Below are 21777 nucleotides of genomic sequence, written 5' to 3' on the forward strand. Positions count from 1 at the left end.
TCACAGCTCTATTAGCATACAGTATGTTATACCGTCCTGCTGTGTAGTGAGTCACTGTGCTGCGTTATTGTGAGCTGCCCCGCTGTGTTCTGTTGCGGTTCGGTTGTGTAACACTCGACATGATAGAAATCTTTTCTTTCAAGGCTTCAGTGCGACTCCGGTCTCCGTTTACTGACTCTCGATTATAGAAGAAGAACAAGGAAGTAAATAAGAGGAGGTTGAACTTACCGAATACATCAGCTGAACAGAGACGAGTGTGATTGGACACCACAAGAAGGGAAGCAGGAGGCAGCAGAAAAAAACAAAACAAAACATGATATTAATTTTTAAATCCTCACATATCTTCATAATGTTACATCCTGTAAACACCACTGATTTAATTATCCAATGATTACTGCACCACAAACTGTTTAATTATGGCTGAATCATTCACATTATTCCGCCCACATTCACATGAGCGGCTAAATGTGAAGCGGCGTTTTGTTTCCGGCCTAAACGAGACTATTTGATAATAATTTCTGAGCTCAAACAGAAAAGAGATGATGAACCTTTCTTGGCTTTCTTCTGCAGCTTCAGAGTGTCTGAAGATCTCTTCTTGATCTCCTGACGGGCTTTCTTGTACTCTGTAAGAAGGACACGAACAGCACCAGAGAAATAAAGTTAATGTGAAGCATGTTTATGAGTAGAACAGACACATAAATATTAACTAAAGTTATAAATACGTCATCTTTACTGTTGGATTCTCTCTAATCCATAATAGTGTGGATTTACAGAAATATTACATCCTTTTTTTTAACATTTCTTTTATTTTACAATCCCCGTCTGAGTAAGTTTATGTTGTCATGGTTACTTGCATTATTACAAATGTCATTATGATTTTGAATGTGGTTTTCTTACTTCTGCAACAGAAGCTGGAAGTTTTGTTATTACTTGAGCTCAACTGCAGACCAACAGACAACATTTAAAACACATCTAGTAATATACACCAGCGGTAGATTAATTGATTACTAATCGGACATGATTTGTTTTTTACCCATTAGATCTTTTTTCCTTTGGTAACTATGGACTGTTAGCGTGCATGTGCGTATTGAAAAACGTGGCGCCACATGAACAAGATGGAAGTCTTGTTCATGTGGTTGACACCAAAGAGAAGTTTTTCCTTGAGCTGATCTGACACTTTTTCCAACTAAGGTCCAAAGATTTATTACGACAAAGTCTAAAAGAAAACATATTGGACCGAATATAAGACAATATTTCTGTCTTATTTTTCCATTAGAAAAAGCAGGTTGTGTTATAACAGAGGACGAGACGATTATGTGCTCACAACATCAGATATTCTTTAGTTTTTACAGAGAGTGTTGCATTATGGGTTGTTTAAAGACTCATTTTTGCTACGCTAGCAGGCTAGCAGGCTAGCAGGCAAGTCCATTTATAATGAGTCTGTTAGGAGTGTTCAGTAAGTCCAGTTTAACCAGTTTCTCTTTATGCTGGTGTCTCCTCTTTAGCCTTTTAATATTCAGTATGAAGACATGACTCGTCACTCTGTTTGTATTATTTATTTGTTTTCTGTGCCACGCTGCTGTTTTCATGATTTTATTTATTCTATTCTACATTTTTATGCGTTTTCTTTTGATCCTCATAATTATGTGTGTTTATATTGATTTTTATTATAAGTCTCATCTCTCTGTGAAGCACTTTGATAAACATTTTGTTGTTTTTAAATGTTCTCTACATATAAACTGACTTGACCTCTGACGGCTCGTGTGACGTGTTTTACCGCCACCGAGGACGACTGAGAACGAGTCGACTGCAGAAACACAGCAGGGACCAAATTATCAAGAATTACTGGTGTCACAGATGACGAGAAGCTCAAAAAGACGCTGTCAGAGAAAATCACGCCGGACGCTTCCAAGAGCCTGACAGGAAAGTGTGAGAGCACGTTACATCTTATAACCAGAGTCGTCTAATATTCAGGACGATACTTTAGATTTCCTCTCTGTGCAACGCTGCGTGACTATTCAATCTGTGAGAAACGACACACACCTAAAGATACGTTCACACAGTTATATACATCACATACTATACAATCAAATACACACACAGACACTGTGTGTGTGTATATATATATATATATATATATATATATATATATATATATATATATATATAGTCTCTATTTGAGTCTGTGCTTCAGTTCATACAGGATCTGTATCGGAGTGTTTTTCTACCTTTGGCGTGGTCTTTGTCCAGAGTGTTGGCGACTCTCTTCCACTCCTCCATCTGCTCCTGTAGAGGGTTGATCAGACAGTCCAGGAAAACCCTGGAAACACACACACACACACACACACACAGTTAGAGCTGTGTGTGCACTATTTCATCTCAACTGCGCCACAGCTCTGGGTCATAATTATTACAACCACTAGATGGCGTCTTTCACTCAAACGTAGCTAATATGTCGTTTTTGGGTGACTGACATTACGACAGTCTCTTAATTTGGTAACATCATTGGGAATTTTGGTTACTAACAGGAATACTGAATAAATGTGATATCATCCGTGATGTTTACCTTCATACTTTGGACAGTATGATGGTGAAACAGGTGTTAAAAAGTCTTAAACTTGTTGAACCTTGTAGAAACCCTCAATCGTCTCTTAACCTTAAACGACGGGTTCACAGTTTTTCTTCTAACAGCCACTATGAACAGGAGGAAAACCTCTTTCACTGCTCTTTTGGGCTCCTTAATGTTGTTTTAAGACACACTTGAAAAACTGGGAACTCGTCCTTTAAACACAGTTATTATTATTATTATAATAACCCTGAAGATGAAGGTCCCTGAACCTTCTAGTACTTACGATCCAAACCACCATCGAGTTGTTTTTGAACCTAAACCTGACCAAACCCTCGACCACATCACCGTCACATCATGAACCTGTTTATTTTCCAACAGTGATTTGTAACGGGTGTGAACGGCTGCTGACAGGGGCGTCGTTCTGGAGCGCAAAGCCTCATGAAGCGGCCGTTTGCACTTAAGACAACTACACGGAATAAAATGTTCAGTTTTTAGTACCTAAAAACGTGTTGAACTTTGTCTTTTTCAGGCTGATTTTGTGTAAATGATCCAAGATTGGAATGAGGAGTTAAAAGTAAACCCCGGTGCAGGTTTTATATCCCATCTGGCCCCCTGGAGGAGGAGGATGATGACGTGGATGTTCGTATGTGCTGATGCATCATATAACGGATTCCTGTGTGTGTGGTCTGTTTACATCGTCCGGCTACAGAATATGTCTCTGTTTACTGGCTCGACTGGAGGTCTCATCGTCTCATTTCAATCTGCCAAACTCTCTCCTTCCATACTGGGAGAGTTAATGGACTCAAGCAGAGAAAGGAAGAAGAGGAGGAAGAAGAAGAAAAGGGAGAAAAGAGGAGGCTGGTGAAACGACGTCATCACAGAAGGAGGCAAAGGAGACGTGAAAGACTGAGAGAATGAGAGAATAGAGGAGTGAAAATGGAAAATAGTAAAATAGACTCATGTTGATACATAAATCTAATAAAATCAGGATAATTACTTTTAGCTGTAACGATGCAGTCAGATGTACTGAAAGAAGAGGGAGAGAGAGCAAGATGGAGGATGGAAAGCTGAAGCAGGAGGAGGAGCAGGTTGCCATGGAGAGCTGGGAGGAGATGCTACACCTGTTCATCACACAAGCACACACACACACACACACACACACACACACACACACACACACACAGATCTACTCACATGGAGAACTGGCGGAGTTTGGCCTCGATGCTGCGGTGCCTCATGCACATCCTGGTGAGGGCTGAACCGATGTCTCTGGTTCCTCCTGAAAAGACAATCTGTCAGTCAAGTTTCATCTCTAACTGCAGAAACTGAGACTAAAAGCTTGTTCACATTCACATAAAGTACATTTAATAATAATAATAAAACTTAATTTATATAGAACATTTCATACTAAAAAGATTCGGTGCAATGTGCTTCACGAAACGAAACAGAGAAATGTAGCAGAAAGGATTAAAAACAGAGATTTAAAAAGAAATAAAATAGTAAATAAAATGACAGTTAGGTAAATGCAGTTTTAAAAAGATGAGCTTTAAATGCAGCATCATCCTCCTGGACACACAAAATAAACGTCCAGAAACACGTCCGTCCTCATTCTTGCGACGTTTGATGAGAAATATGCAAAGTTCAGTATAAAAACATTGTTTTCAGTCCGACTCCAGTAGTACAACACATCGTTCCTCTTCACAGCAAGAAGCCACGCAGGGAAATAATATTTTAACCTTGTTATAATACAGAACAGACTGATGTTATGAACCAGAAAAACACAACGCTACATGAGGAACATGATTAATATTAGGCTAGTTAGTATTCTGGGGATGTAAAAACCTTGTTGACGGGACATTCTGAGTCTTGTACTGATAGTTACAGTTGCCATCATGCTTTGAATGTTGCAATCAGACAGTAAATAGTGATGGTCTTTATCTCATATTTACTAGCAAAGCAGCGCTCCTGGTCCAGGTACAAACAACATCATCAGGCCTTTTATCCAAATATCAGCTTCTTCTCTATACTGTGGGTGTGCATTTTGCAGGCCACAAACTATGAAATATGAATATAAAACTACTTCCTTACTGGAATGACCCAGAAAAGAGGACAAAACTCACACAAATAAACATAAAAGACATTAAAATGAGGGTATAAGCTGCACAATATGCGGTCAACAGCAGAATAAAGCACCGAGGCGGATGCATTAGACAGAAACACCAAACCCTGAAACCCCTGAAACCCCTGATGCTCTGCCAGTGTTTACATTTTGGTGGATCTGCACCATGAACATGCAGGCTGCATTAGCTGCTATCAGTTCCTGTTTGTACAGTAACCACAGATGTACAGACAACAATTAGACATCCAAAGAGGTTTGATAATCCTTCATTTAAGTAATAATCCCTCTCTTGCCTCTCATCAATACTAAAATCAGGAGTCAAGGTGATCTCCGGGATTCAGTGTATGTTTGAGAGCCGACTGTCGGAGCAGCAGAAGAAGCTCCACAGGCATCCGAAAGGGCCAGATGGTCGTCCTCTCTCTCCCCCAGACGGAACACTCCCTCCTGGGGAAAAGTTCAGCAGACCTCAGCCTGTCAGCCTGGAGATCCAACAACACCTCCACCGCTCGCTCCAACACACACATGCTACTGTTTGTCTTCCTCCTGTTTTAACTTTTTGTAAATCTGTCAAACGTACTTGTATTTTATGTTAATGAATGTGAACTCTCAGCCGGAGCAAAGGGGGGGGGTGTGTGTTCTTGTATTTCTGTCTTTGTGAGGTCCAGATTGAATCTCAGGCTTTGCGAGTGAAGACTTTTGTCGTTAAACATACTGCACACTTATTTAAATGGTTACAGTCCGTTAACGCAGCCGTGTGACAACGCAGAGAACCTGGTTCAACTATTACTGCGACACAACATGACGTCATCCAGCAAGAAGCCAATCACATACATGCAAGCACGCGCACATTCCTGGTGGATTAAGGTGTGGCCGCATGACGTTTCTGTAACCTGATGGTTTGTTACACAGAAACATCAGAGAAGAAAAGCAGAGACACTTTCAGGTGATTGGATGAACCGTCCGTCTATCACTAGCCATCGCTTCTCGCTGTCGTCACACCTAAACTACGCACACAGCTGCCAGCAGGACGCTGACTGACACAAGTGCATAACTTGTGTCAGTCAAGACGGATTCTCAGGTGATCTAGTGAATCCAGCTGCCTCACAAGGTAAACGTCTCTGATGTAGGTAATAAATAAATATCGATCATGTTAATCACAAACTAGAACGGGAGTGTAAAAGGGACATTACAGTTTGTAGTAGTAGTTATCCATTTCCAAACGCAGCGGTTCATTTGGCAGATGGAGCACATTTCCTCCCTTCAAAGTAGAACAAACATGAATCTGACCAGTAAAACCAGCAGAGCTGACTGGACATCGAAAAGAAACAGGAAATACAGGTTTAAACTAACCTGCTGGAGCACAACTTCACTTTGTAACATGAAGACGTGTTTCTAGTTTCTAGTGTTTACTGTGTCATCGTCATAGTGAAAGATAACAGTTGTAACTTTCCAGAGTTGTAACTTCCTGTGTGTGAGAATTACAAAACATTGTTCATTGTGTTTTTGTGATTTATAAACCTTTAAACTCATTAATCTGTAGCTCCAACTGGACTTCCTGGTTCATATCTCATGTCTCGGTTTGAATCCCCGACTCGGTTGGGACTCGGTGGAGGTCGATGTTTGGTACGAAGTCCCAACAATCTGTTTTTTTTTACACAACATTCACACATTTAAAAATGCTTTAAATGCAAATTACATCTCTCAACTCTCCACTCTGCTGACTATTGATCTTTGTATTTGTATGTCGGGGGGTCGGTGGTGCTTTCAGGGACGGTTAGACGTGATGTTTTGTACTTCGGAGGCGACATCAGACTTTTAAGGGTCTGTTTTTTAGATGTTGCTGTTTCGGTCTAGACGAGTTTCTGGATTTTCTCTGGAAGAAGAAAAAGAACCAAACATGATAAATAAATACAATATTAAAGTGACTGTATTTATAATTTTCCAACTCTAAAAAGTAGATTTAGCGTTAAATTACTCTTTAAGTTGAACTTTTTTAATTAAGGAACGCCTCATATCAGTGAAATGTCCTCACAAGCTTACAAACGTGTGTGTGTGTGTGTGTGTGTGTGTGAGTGTGTGTGTGTGTGTGTAAGTGTGTGTGTGTGTGTGTGTGTGTGTGTGTGTGTCTGGGGTGGGGTAGTGAGCACTGCATTGCACCACTGACACCTCTCTCCTCTCATCTGCACTTCCCTCTCTTCCCTCCACATGTCCTCTTTCCTTCCTTCCTCCTCCTCCTCTTCTTCATCTCTCTCCTCCTCCTCCTCCTCTCTCTCTCTCTCTCGCACAAATCTCTCTCTCTCATCATTTCCCTCCTTCCTCCTCTCCTCTCCTAAGATTTTTCCTTCCTCACAGAACAAAATAGAAGAACAATACAATTATATTTCGGGCAGTTGATTGCTTATTGATTGATATCAAGTTCTCCATGGCCGGTTAGGAAGGACGTCTGACTTTAAAATGACATTTACAGGCAACCGTAACCGTAGGCGACGATGACATTTCACTTCCTCCTGCTCTTTAATAGGTTGCAGGGGATCAAAGGTTACTTGGACACTAAATACAGCATGTAAATCTTTCCACAGAGTCTCAGTTTCAAGGCCTGTGTTGCATTGTGAGGTCTGTATGATAAGGATCAAATCTTCCAGCAGGTTGTATGTAATTGAAATTCTGACCTGATGTTCATCCTGAGGGCGACACGAAGGTCTGACGCTAATTTAAAAGCCACAAATGTTAAACTCATGGTGGTGCTATCCATCGCTAGAGCCACTAGCACGACTGCTAACCGTACAGATTGAGATTATAGAGATGATAGAATGACCCACAAATGATCCGATACATGCAGAGATATTAAAAGGGACAGTTACCTCACTATAAATGATGTATCTCAACACCTGCAGGCCACAGAACCTTTGCTACTCAGCCGTGAGGAAATTATATGAATCATCCGAAAAGACGGATAATAATTACACAACTTTATAGAGGCTGCTCGTTCTGTAATTACCTCACAGTCTGTCTCCCTGCTTCTTCCCCTCATCATCACTCCCTGCTACGCCCATATCAACCAGCACACTCACTCAATCATCATCATCATCATCATCATCATTCACGTTGCTACTCGACCGGCCTGTTCTGTGTTTCTCACTATCTCACTGGCTAAAAAACAAACATACAAAGTTTGAGAGCTTACAGGAGGACACAGCAGAGATAAAACGCTTAATGTGAGTGTTGAAATATATCCGAGTGTCATTAGTTGCACACACTGACCAGACAGAAGGAGAAGCTATAAAGGTAAGATAACCAGATGCACCAATCAAAGGAGAAAGGGTGGTAAAATTGCTGTTTTTCTAGAGTCTTTCATGTATAGTGGTCACTACAGTGGACAGCTATTAAAAAGCTGTTTCCTTATATATTTGCATGGGGTTTTAATGGTATAGTTGCACATTAGCCAACACAGTGGACTCTAGTGTGTCGTCCCATACACTGCCATCTATTGGCCAGCCTTTGTAAGTGCAACACAAATTTCTCAAAACCAAGATGGCCGCTCAACAGCTCAGGAACATCTTGACAATCCTTCTATAGTAATAGAGCCTCGCAGGTAAATAAAATTTTGAAACATCAAGTAACAACTAAGGAGTAATACAATTGTTAAAATTTCCAAGTATTGATTTTATGTTGGGAGAAAATGACAAGTTCAAATATTTTCATGCCTAAAGAGGAATAAAAACACTTCCTGACTGAGGTCATAATTCATGCGTTAAAGGGTTAAAGAATATGTGCGGGTGTTGTGCTTCACGTTGTAAACCAGTGATGTGTGTTGCTCTAGTTGCCCTCGATAGAATGAACAATCCTTCCTAAAATAAAATGAACTGACTTGTTTTCATTAGAAACAGTGAATACAACACTGACATAGCATTAGCTTCTTAGCTAATATGTCGAACTTGTTAGCAAACAGTTGATTATTTCCACGTCCAGCAGTTACGGAGCAACATTATCATTCATGTGGAGTCGTGTTTCTGTCCATCTGGTGAATGTAAGTCCAATATTCACTCTCTTTTAGCTCTGTTTTTGTTCTCCACCAACTCCTGAGGGAAATATCTGGCTCTTTAGCTGCTAAATGCTAGTTTGCTAACTGTTTGCTAGCGTACGGCGGCTTTTTACAGCTAAACAATGAGCTGAAACTCGCTATAAAGCTCCGTAAAGCCGAAGGAAGCTGCCATACCCAACACATTACACACTGTGAGCTCATATAAAAGTATTACTTCAGGTTTTCAGAAGGATCTTTTGGGGTTCTGAGGTCAGTTCGCTGTTATGTGTTTCATCTTCTCACTTCAGACATCATCTCCTTCCTTCACCCCGTCTCTCTCTCTCTTCGTCATCCCACTTCTTTCTCTTCACACATCATCCTCTGCTCTCTTTCGTTTCCTCCTCCTCTCCTTGCTTCAAGTCGTCCATTTTTCCCGCTCTTCCTCCTCTCTTCTCACCTTCTCACGAGGTGTTACCTCCTCTCTTCTCACCTCGTCTCCTCCTCTCCGCCGCCGAGCTCCTTTGAGAAACGAGGTGTTATACTTCTGTATCAGTCCAGGCTAAAATTCCCATCAGCCACTGCAGTGTTTCAGTGCTTTTACAAAAGGCTGTTTATGTTTTAAACTGATATTTCTCTTCATAAACATAATCAAAGTTAACGAGCAGACCTCTATATCTGCGTAACGAGTGCAGTTTCTAACACGCTCACAAGCTTCCTGGAATGATTTCTACATTATTTAAGTCACAATACACGAAAAAAAAAAAGACCTGAATGTGCCTTTAAATCAAAGTTTGGCGTCTGTGTTTGTGTTTCTCAACCTTTCTTCACCTCGTTTTATGGCTGATTAACTTTGTTTAGCTTTTGTGTAGCGTCTCATAAATTTAGTCTTATAATTTATGCTTTATTACTATTTTTTATTAACATTTTACTGTTTTATTTGAATCTATTTATTTTGTGTAGTTTTATGTCTTTTATTGATCATATTTTCTTTTAACTTTTCTTTTATTGTCTTATTCAATTAATTCTTTTAAAATAGGTTTTATTAAATCTTTTTTCTTTACTATCTTGTATATTATTTGTTTATTTCATTTACATTTTACATGTCACTTTGTTATAATTTTGCTATTTTACTTGTATCTTGCTGTGCATTCGTCTCTTGTGTGTTTGTTAATCACTTGTAAAACACTTTTTTTGCATTTGACTTGTATGAAAGGTGCTGCTGTATATAAGTAAAGATTGATTAATTGTTCCATCACAGGATTAAATGTTACGATTCACGTTTTGGCCAAAAGACACAGTAATAAATTGAGGCTAAATAAGAATCTTTGAAAGGGCAGATAGTTCAGTGTGTACACACAGATGTTGGATTTTCAAGAGCCTGAGATTAACATATATATATATATATATATATATATATATATATATATATATATAAACTTGAGCTTTAAACTGAGTGATGGTTTAATGAGTAACAAAGAGAAGATGATTGTTTCAATAAAACTGCTGAGTAAAGTATAAATGTAACCTGATCTCATTCAACAAGCTGCTTCTTCTCCAAAGTCATGAAGCTAAAATCCACAAAGTAGATTTGCAAACCTGCTAACAGCTACAGATTTATGATCATCCATCATCGGAGTCAGTCTGCTCACTGACAGGAAGAGATTTCTCTTTTACAGTAGACAGTGAACACAACACGTGTTTGAAGCTCTCTGCTGACATTATTCAGACTCCATCGACTCATCAAAACTCACCTGTTCACACTTGTATACTCTCTATAACTGGACACCTGTTTTTATGCTGATGTTTTGTTTTAATTGATGTTTTTTTTTTTTAATTCTTTTATGCTTTTATTTCTTGTAAGGTGACCTTGGCTGACTTGAAAGGTGCCTCCAAATAAAATGTATTATTATTATTGTTATTATTATTATTATTATTATTATTACTCATGATACCATGATGTCGTATGATATATGAAGTCCCAAAGTCTCATATCCGTCTGAAAACAGTTGTACTTAAATTAAATAAAACTATGACAGCTTCCTCTTCTTCCTCAGCTCTCTGTTTCCTCTCTGTGACCGTTACCGAGACAGTTCACTGTTGGTCAACAGTAGATTTTACGCGTCAAAGTTCACCAAAGGGATTTAATTCAATCTGCAAGCGAATTCATTGATCAAAGTGATTCCAGTGAAATTACAGCAACGGATTTTGCTTTTTAAAAATTGCTGGTGTGAATCTGACACTTTTATTTCCACCTGCAGAGGTCAAAGTTTGTAAATAAAACTAAACTTAAAAAAAATCTCTTCATTTACTAATTTAATGAACTTGGTTAGAAATGAACTTGATTTAAGTCCGTAGACTTTGTTGTTCTTCATGTGTTTGTTTGTTTGTTTGTTTCTTTATTATTACGGGACATCAAACCTAAATTTGATCCCCTAAACATGCTCAAAAACTCCAAAAAACCAAATTGGCACGCACATCAGGTCTGGTGGAAAATTTCATCAAATGTAAAAATTAACCCCTAAAGTGCTCTCTAGCACCACCTATGGAACTAAAATGGCCGCCACGGCCTGTAGGAATGTTGTAGAAAGATCAAACCAAAACTCAATTATTCATCTCATCAAGACCTACAAATCATACACTGACACCTCTGACCTAGATCCAACAGGAAGTCCGCAATCAGCCTTTCAAAATAAGACTTTGCCCCAATTTTGGCCCCCGAACAAACGCTATCTCCTCCGAGGGCGTTAATGATATCAGCTTCAAACTTTAATAGGTGACTTATGACACTGTGCTGAAAACAAGACAACAAGACAGACATGTCTCATTTTGCAGAAAATTCTCATCCTGTCAATCAATCTTTCAAAATAAAAGCACACCACACTTGCAAGAAATATTCCTCATTTTTAAAAAGTAAAATGATCCCGCCGGGCCAGCGTGCGACGTCCCGACCGACGCTGCTCACAGCTTTAATTAACTCTAAACTTTAATGCTGCATCTCTGATACTTTAGTGACACAGTTAGCAGAGTTTCATCTTGTATTAGCAGCTCAACAGGGTCACGGTCAGTCAATTAGTTCCTGGTCAATTCAGCTGATTGATCCGACTGTTGACTTCTCACGATGGGCCTGTGCATGTGTGTGTGTGTGTGCGTGTGTGTGTGTGTGTGTGTGTATAATGAGTAGCACTGAGACCCAATTGACCCAATTTAGTGGGACAGAGCAGCGTCTCTGTCTGACCTGCAGCTGGTTCGCTCTGGTCTCGGCTGCAGCTGCAGACAGAACGGCCTCGAGGCGTCAACGCGGCTCATCTGCATGCGAGTCCAAACACGAGCCGTTCAAACCCTCAGAGGCAGGAAGTCCTGATCGTAGCACCACGCAGGGAACCAGCGATAGGACGACGACAGAAGAAGAAGTTAAAGTTGCATTCATGTATTTTTTTTTGTCACTTGCAGGAAAATCGGAGCTGAACTTTCACTCCAGTTTCAGCTCTTATTTTACAGAAAAATGTGTCTTTTTAGCTTCTAGCTGCGACTCTTTCACCTGATTTTCTCTAAATTTGTGTGAAAATGGTTTAAAACATGAAAACTACCACAGCATCAGTAGGTTTCTGGGTGAATTACAGTAAGAAACAGCAGAAAGAAGCTTCCAGTGAGGCATCAAACACGATCCAGCAGTCTGAATGTAACCTTAATTTAAAACTCGCAGCGAGTCTCCTGACCGATTTTTCCGAGACGGATAACCTCGCTGTCGAGCTCTGGACGCTGTAGCCTGGCGGACGGTGCTGCGCGGTGCTGAACAGTAGGTGACCTGGAATCTAAGACTGGAATTCAAACCAGCCTCCCTCCCTCCCTCCATCCGACTGGGATGTTAACTCAGCCGTCACATTCCCACAGGAGCCGCTCTCCACACGAACACTGGTGGAACTGGGCTGAGGAACCGGAGCAGCTGAAGACACACACACACACACACACACACACACACACACACACACACACACACACACACACACACACACACGCAGCGGCCCACCAGGACAGGCAGTAAATCACTGTCCTCTAGTAGGAGACTATATTTCTTGTCTAGTTGCTACAGGGAGGTTACGACTGGAGAGCTATTTTTGAGAACTGGAGCATGAGGGGAAGAAGAAGAAGAAGAAGAAGAAGAAGAAGAAGAAGAAGAAGAAGACAGGATGGTCGGAGCAAAGATAAAATAATATTTAGGAGATAATTACAGATCTGTGGGTTATTATTTAGGCTCCGACAGCATCTAAAACCTCTTTTCTGATGGACGCAGCCGCCTGATTCTGCAGAACTTTCTGGAACAAACAATCTGAGTGTTTAAGTGATAAAACGCAGGGTGTGAAATTCTCTTATTTTAACTCTTCACACAATGATTTCCATCACTTTTCACACAAAACCAACATGCATCAAGGAGATCAGATGTTCCCCGTTTGTATGACTCATCACGTCAACACTACAAAACACACAAAAGAAAGTTATTGAGGATCAGGGAGGAGACGATGACAGCAGGCGTTTCATCTGCGGCCATTTTGAACAGATGGAATAAAACTTTATAGGACAACTGACAACTATTTGTCTTATAAGGTTAATCTGAAGATTATTTTCTAAATTATGTCAAAAAAGTAATAAGCAGTTAACTTATCTGAAGTCTTCTTTTGTCCGACAAACAGTCCAAAATCCAAATGTATTCAATTTACAATGAAATAAAACAGAAAAAAGCAGAAAATCCTCACATTTGTCAAGCTGGAGCTAAAACATTTTTGACATTTTTGCTTAAAAAAATTGAGTAAAACCATCAATCTATTATCAAAATAGTTGCCAAATAATCCAGATGTTGATTAAAACATCACAAAATACATCACATAACAACACTGACAGCATGAAAACTCCACGTAATAAATTACAGTTAACACATTGAAATTATCATTGTAGTACAACACAGATGTTTATTTCATGGTTGGAAAAGATTCTTTGGAATTGCCCAAATATGCTCCATATTAATAATAGTTTGCTTGTATCATCTGTATATAAATCTGTGAATGTATAATTATGTTTTTGGATTTTGCACCGTGAAGACAAAAATAAAAGTTATGTTTTAACAAAATAAAAGAAAATATCTAATTGATTTGTGTGTGTGAACATTTTTATTGTGCTTAAGAAAAGCATCTTAAAAAGAAAAAATAAAACGAAAAAACGACATCTTCAGATAAATTAGTTCATCTGAAACATACTGAACCTTTAACTACACAGTAAATTATTCTTACATTAATTACATCACTTCCTGTGCAGCAGAAACGAGCTGCAGGAAACTTTTAATAATCACATTTTTCTGACCTAAACATCTAAAAGGCATCAACTCATAAACTTCACCTGAACTCTGAGAATCATGTTTTAATAATCGATGCACTCTAAATACATAAAGAACATATTTTAGTAGGATGTGTGACACAGTTTGTATTTGTGCTTTTAGAGCAGTAAAGGAATCTTTTATTCTCTGTTTTGTTGCTTGTCAGTTACATCACTGTGAGGTCAGAGAGAAAAAAACCCATAAAATTTACAAAAAAAAAATAAAAAAAAACATGTTAAAGTCTCAACAAAAACTTCCAACTTTTGATGTCGCAGCTCGCTCTCTCGCTCGCTCGCTGCCGTCTGATTGGCGAGATGTAACCAATAGTCAATATTGAAACAGCCGCATAGTGTTGCCTGCTGGTTGCATCAGTCAGCATCTCTCTCTCTCTCTCTCTCTCTCTCTCTCTCTCTCTCTCTCTCTCTCTATTCCAAGGTCACTTTACCACTTCAACAGCTCTCGCGTGTCAACAAGCAGCACAAGTGTTGTCGTGCCGCCGCTGTCAATCTCTTTAAAGCTCCGAGTTAATGCTAAATTAAATAAATACCAAGTTAAAGTTAATTAGCGACATGTCGGAAAGGTCACATTGAGCTCAGCGGGATACGACGAAGAGGAGGAGGAGGAGGAGGAGGAGGAGGAGGAGGAGGAGAGACGACTCGATGTAAGAAGAGCCGCAGGACAAAAGCAAACATTCACTTCAATTTTACAACCAATTATCAGTCTGATTCTATGTCTTTACTGCAGACGGCAACTTTTATGGGTGCAGAAGAAGAGAAGGTCACAGTAGAGACATGCAACACATCAAATCAAACTGCCTCTAATATTCCACTGCGTTACACCTACATCCTGTTTCAACAGGAAACTGAGACGTAACAATGACACCTTCGAAGGAAATTTCTGCTTCCAAAGAACTCAACAACGCTGTAGAATGATCCCGTTAAACAAATATTTATTATTTATTGCATTTAGAAAACGTTTCAAGCTCAGATTCACCAGTTTACAGATGAATATTTTATAGTGTTGCGAGTCCTCGAGGAGCAGAAATCACCTACAGTACACAAGTTCTGGAGAAGAAAGATGTGTGTGTGTTGTGCACATCGAGACCTTTAAAGACACCTGTTTTAACATTTCATGTCATGTATGAGTGCTGGGAGGAATTCAGAGAAAAATGAAATGAACAGTTTTCCATGTATTGTCTATAAAACGTTGATATGCTCATCTGGATCTGTTTCAGTTATTACTGTAAATGAACAGCCTTTGTTGCCCTGGGTTCCGTCTCTCAGGCTACATACATCATCTTATTTATGTTGGTTGTAGATGGCCTGAAAGGGAGACTGCAGGCTATACTCATGTGCATCGTTGCATGTTTTTTGGATAAAAAGTTTTGTACTCTTTGCCGTAAAGATCTGAGGAGGTTTGGTGCAATTAACAAAGCAGCTCTACTGGCTGCCTTCAAACTGCACCTTCCTACAATGAGTCACTCATCAGGACGTATAAGGTCCACTACGGTCTGCAAATGAATGACGTCTGGTAATATCATCACTGCCTGGTATGAAATTATGATCCAGATTCTTCTTGTTCTTGTTGACTCCCCGTGGTGCATTCAAGAAACGCCTGAAAACTCAGCTCTTCTGTGTACACCTCAACACTGGAGCCCTTTATTAACCTTTATAGCACTTAATTGATTATTGCACTACTTTCTTGAAGTTTATTGGTATTTATTATGCACTTTTCTACTTCCAGTCACTTCTTACTTTAATTTTAAAAACACCCGTCTGTCTAACACTCTTTCTTATTGCACTTGTACCTGATCAGCTACTTGAAAATTTGTATTTCGGCTCTTTTGAGTCACTGTCTTCTAACGTTTAATCTCTGGTCCACACTCCGGAGCAGAAGGTGGCGGTAATGCACCTGATACGCTGGTTGCCAACCGCCGTTATAAACCAAAAAGGTTTTTTTTTCCAAACAGAGTGGTACATCCTGTGAGCCAAGGTGTTTCCTATCTGTGCAGCCGAACCCAGCAGCTCCTTGACAGACTGTTAGCCTCCCAGCTAACGTTAGCCCCGGTTCTGCATGTGGATCCAACCGGAGCACCGAGCCCTGGTTTGTTATTCAGGTTAAAGTGGGAAGAAGCAGCTGATCTGACGGGCGGCTGAGTGAAGTGCAGCCTGCGGAGGAAACACCGGGACCGTCGGGGAGAAACAGTCCGTGGAGGGAAGCACAGTCAGGAGGCGGAGGAGATGGCAACATATCGGCCTCTCATAACCGGCAGACATGGCCGATATTTCATTTTAGAGCTTTTATCGGCCTATACCGTGCCGATAATATCATGCATCCCTGCTAAAAGTGTCTGGAGTTGAAATGTTTGGCTCACTACAGAGTAAACTAGTGAGAGTGTATTATATAAAGAGTGGTGAGAGAGAACGAGGGAGTGATGTTGGACGCTGCTCTGCTGAACGTTCACAGTTCCCAAAGAGTAAAAGTGTAAAGTCAGAGACACCGAGTTAAATTTAGGATCTTGACTGAGTTCAAACTGAAATAAAGTTTACATTAAAACATTTCTAAATGTTTTCAGAGCCTCATGTTGCCTCCCTGTTACATCACACACCAGAGGGTCAGTTCAGTATTACACATTCACAGAAATAATATGGAAAAAAATGTAAAAAAAAAAAAAAAAGAGTTGGCATTCTCCTTTAAATAGGTTACAGTACATGTGTGGTGGGAGTTCTTGGCGAGTCCAGTCGGAGGAGTAAACAAAATTCTTCGCAGCTCCTTCGGGGGCGACGAGGTCGTGCAGTCCTGGAATACCACACACCGGAGCGGGGAGGGGAACGGTCCAAGGATGCCTGGTAGTGGAGGCTTAGGATGCCTTCTGCAGGAGTGTGTGTGTGTGTGTGTGTGTGTGTGTGTGTGTGAGGGGGGGAGGAGGGAGAGAGAGAGAGGGGGGGGGGGATGCAGCAGAGTCTTGGGATTCTTTAAATAGGTGTCTTGGGAATATCACCGCTCTCTGATTACGTCCTGGAGTCAGACTGATGGATCAGTTTGCTGCTGTTGGGATTTTACTATCATGTATCAGAGCTCTGCATCTTCTATGATGGATGATCCTCCCTGAACAGCAACATTTTAGGATTTCTAACTCTTAACTCCTCAGTTTTATGAATACATGTTTGTTTTGGAGCCCAGTTCCCCCCCCCCCCTTCTGGTGAACAGGTGTGGTGGATCATCTGGGCCTTTAAGACACCATCAGTCTGCTTTCAGGAGGGCAGATTTGTACATTTTTTTGCCTTCATGGCTGCTGAGCCGTTTCTGTTATAGCTGGTATCCTGGTGGGAGGGGCGGCGGCGGGCGGCGGAGGGGCGGGGGGGACGGTGAGAACTGTCAATCATTGGCTGCTCTGACCTCGGCTCAGTGAGCTGCTGCAGGAACGCAGAGCAGAGACAAAAACTGGAGCCAATCTTTGCTTTATAAAGCAGCAGCTTTAATTATATAATGGATTTAATTAAAGTATTTATGGAAAAAAAAAGTCCAACTATTATGAGAATAATAGTAATATTTCAAGAAAATAATGTTGCATGAAGTCAAATCACTTTATTATTAATTGAAAGTCATTCTTGTGATATTATGACTTCACTTTTTTTCTCAACATATTTTTACTTCAGCAGATAAAATACTGCACCAAATATCTGAAAACTGTGTTTACATGAAAATTGGAATCCTGGTTGTGATCATATTTGAGATACGAGGATTTCTTCTCACTGTAAACTAATGATTCAAGTTGAAGGCAGATGTTGAACAGCTGGTGTTATATCAGAGTTCAAACTTTTATCTCTCTGCTTTTCTTTTTTAGCAGCAAAAAGCAACGAGCTGAACCGTCTCTTCTCTTCGCCGTGGTTACCACCACAAACATCACCAGCGACAGATTATATCAACTGTTACATAATGAACTTCACCTCTAACCATTGTGGCAAAGACTAAACTCATCACCTCCACATACCAATTTCCTGGAGAGTGTTATTTATATATGCAAACACATAACTGGTTTACTCTGAAAGCTGGATAATAACTGGTATACTGGTGTCTGTTTGTAGCTGACAGACTGTCAAAAAGTTTAAATTTTAAACGACACTGAGAATAAAATCTTGCAAAATGCTCCACGAACAAATCAGACTATCACTTGTCTTGTTATCTTCACAGACATGGTGGCAGGTTTATCAGCCTCTGTGGAGCTCGGGATGAATATTTGGGGAGATATTCATCAAAAGATGAACAGTTCAGTTATTTCTCCTCCTCTGGCAGCTGAGAAAACAGAGAGAACGAAGTGAAACAGCTCAGAGGAGGACGAACCAAACCTCCGAGCCATCACTGCTCAGTTACTCCCTCACGCACACACACACACACACACACACACACACACACACACACACACACACACACACACACACACACACACACACACACGTGAGACGGGTGGAAACATGTTTCGATCTACAGAGAAACAGGAATGTAGAAACAAGATCCTGCTGATATCAGACGCTCTTTAATTCCAACATTTTAAAACAACGTCTAACGGTGTCATCCACAGCCTCGACACAGCCAACACACACACACACACACACACACACACACACACACACACACACACGCAGACACACACACACACGCAGACACACACTCTTTGAACTGAGACTAAAACAAAGTAAAGTGAGCGTTTAATTTGTTTGACCCGAGCTGCTTCCAGCCCCCCGAGCAAAAAACCAGAGCTCTTATTTGACCGCTAATCTGTAGTCTGAAAGCGTTGGCAGGCTGACTGTGTGTGTGTGTGTGTGTGTGTGTGTGTGTGTGTGTGTGTGTGTGTGTGTGTGTGTCGGAGAGCTGGCCCCTGTATCTGAATGCTAAAAGCTTCTGTCACTTCAGAGTTCGACCTCGCCTGTAAAGACACTGATGCTGCTCGGATCAAAGCTGACATAACCTGCCAAGAGAAAAATAGAAAACTGTACTGTGATATTTATTCTACTGGGTGTCTGACTTTATAAACATTATTTTGCTCGTTTTTATGGTTTTTAACCATTTTAGCAGTTTGTCAGTCAACTGCTTTAGTCAAGTCAGAAATATTTCCACAATTTTTAACACAATCAGATAAATTACCATCGAATTTGATAAAGATATTCACAGTCCTCAGAGGATGATCTCCTGACTTTTCCTCTAGAGGTCAAAGTTTTCATTTCTTTTGTGAAATAGTTTCATATCTACTACATGGGTCGGCACAATATTTCGTAAAGCCATTGTCTAAAGAACTATGATTAATCCACATGACAATTTTGCATTGATGGACAATATCTATTAAATGTTAACGTCCTCTTTGTAGTCAAAAATAATGTCAACATCTTTTTTAATATATTGGTAATTGTTTTGTATCATTAAAATGAAGAAATAAGGTCAGGAAATATGCTCTGTTTGTCTCTCCAGCTGGGAGATTGTGTCAGTGTCTGTGTTTGATTGACATTAGCTTACATGCTAATGCTGTTACACCGTATGGAACGGAGACAAACGTGCACAGTAGCTACATGTCATTAGCAGACTGTGTATGGCTAGCAGTGGTACTGAAGAGTAAGAACCAAACCAGTATCTAACTGGGTCTGAAGTGACATCTGCAGGTATGTTTACATGATGTTTAATGTGCTGCAGCAGAGCAGCTAATTAGCCGTCTAGCTTGCTAACTGACGTTAGCGGTGCACTTTTCCCCCGTGGTTCAACAAGCTAAGCTGCAGGACAAGACGTGTGTTCATGTTTGTAAGTTAGATAAGAAGGACACTTTAGCAGGAGAGCTAATGTGGGTTGTTGTTGTTGTTGTTGTTGTGGTCTGTAGCTCGTGTTGTGTAGCAGGATGCTATCAGGCTCAGCGTGACCATCTGCTGTATCGATGATAGAACGACACGTTATCGCTTTCTGTTTTGATTTGCTGTGTGACAGTTGGATGACTTGCTTTGTCTAAATAGCAGCTCAAAACCATCAGATATTCAATTTAGTGAAAAACAGCAAATCGTCACATTTGATGCACTGGAACTGAAGAAAAAATGACACAATTAATCAATCAATCAATTAAAAGTATTAATAGATTAATTTTCATTGCAGCTGTAGTCTAAGAAATGCTGCTTCTTCAGGCCGAGCTCCGAGGAACAGGAAGTGGCTGGGCGGCTTCACGCCTAGTGGTCAAAGTTGGAACTGCAGGTCACATGACGGCCTGGGACCCAGAAAGACGTTTTGACATACATGGAACGGCTATGAAACTATTAAAAAAAATGTTAATACTTGCAACTTTAATACTTTATACAATACAGTTCGTCCATTAAATGTTTAAAAGCCAACTAGAGTCTTATGAGAATATTGTTTTTGTTTGAGTGAGTTCAGTTTTTCTGGCGTGGGCCACCATGTTTGAAATACTCATCAGGTGTTCCAGCCCGTCCAAATCCTCCGTTGTGTGTTCTTACTTAATCTTCATCATTAAATCATCTCGCATTATTCCATACAAGACAAAAAAAAATGTCTAAAAGCATCAACTATAATTACCAACAGCAGCAGCAGCAGTGAAAGCAGGACATGTTGACAGTAAACAGCAGTTACTGGAGCGCAGAAGAGAAAGAGTTTCAATGTGGAACAAAAAAAAAAAGACAGAAGAAGAGATTCAAACAGACAGATAATAACAGCGTGATGTAATCGGTGCAGCGTCTTCTGGTAGCTCTTCCTTATTCCATATACACAAGGCAAAGCACTTAATGTTAATTACACACACACACACACACACATAGAGTTTGAGGCAGTCCAGCTTGTGTTGCTTGTCTGCTATTTAATTGGCTGTAATCTATTCAAAAGACCCCGAGGCTGTTTACCACAACTACTGCTACACACACACACACACACACACACACAGCTGATTACTACATCCCATTAAAGACTCCTCGGAGAGTTACAGCAGCCTGCCAATCTTTCCTCTCCTCCTCCGACCAAAGTCATCATGAAAAGGTGTTCGGCAACTTAACACACAAACTATAAAAACGTTCAAGGTTCCTCTCCTAGAAGATGTTACGTTAATGTGAAAACCAGTTTAAGACAGGACGGATAAAAGATGCTGCAGACGATCTGACGTTATCACGACCAGGAAGAAGCATTTTTACATACGTTCACCTCAAGTTTTGGAGCTTTGACCATGTTAATCATCCGACATCATAACAGTATGTAAGTGACAGAAAATCACTGCTGTGTCTCAAAACACATACTTCTGTACTTACACTTCACATTCTGAGTGCATAAGTGCGTTCACACTGAGAAGTATGTAAAAATGCACTATGAGAACTCAAAACAGTCAAAAAGTTGAGTGTGGAACTATGGACACTTCTCGCCCTCAATGGTCGCCATCTTGGCTACATAGCGGAAGGGGAGGGACCACTTTTCAAACTGGAAATGGCGGCCGGGTACGTTGTAACTACGGTGAACATCGCCACATTATACAGATGTATGAACGATAACGTGAATGCTAACGCTAGCTAATGCTAATTCGCGATCGTCATTTCCTGTAAGTGCACAACGGCTGTGTTTGATTTGAGACGACACTACCCTGTAGAAATTCACACACTACACCAGTAATATATAGTGTAGACAGTGTACTACATGAACGTGAACTAACAGAAGTCTGTGATTTGAAACAC

General features: G+C 40.3%; 1 protein-coding gene across 6 annotated transcripts in view; it reads right to left on the bottom strand.

Annotated features, from left to right (window-relative positions):
- LOC137198199 (protein MTSS 1-like) overlaps positions 1–21777 on the bottom strand; it is a 79866-nt gene that overhangs the window by 26980 nt on the left and 31109 nt on the right. For 5 of the 6 annotated variants that reach the window (XM_067611871.1, XM_067611866.1, XM_067611872.1 and 2 more), the window contains 4 exons: positions 3764–3848; positions 2229–2320; positions 549–623; positions 229–240 (listed from right to left, as the gene is read on the bottom strand). In XM_067611871.1, coding sequence (XP_067467972.1) covers positions 229–240; positions 549–623; positions 2229–2320; positions 3764–3848 — 264 coding nt within the window. Of the gene's footprint in view, positions 1–228; positions 241–548; positions 624–2228; positions 2321–3763; positions 3849–8944; positions 9318–21777 lie in introns of those variants that run through there. The other variant, XM_067611869.1, reaches the window with a different exon arrangement.

The sequence above is a fragment of the Thunnus thynnus genome, chromosome 15 (assembly GCF_963924715.1).
Source record: "Thunnus thynnus chromosome 15, fThuThy2.1, whole genome shotgun sequence".
NCBI classification, from domain to species: Eukaryota; Metazoa; Chordata; class Actinopteri; order Scombriformes; family Scombridae; genus Thunnus; species Thunnus thynnus.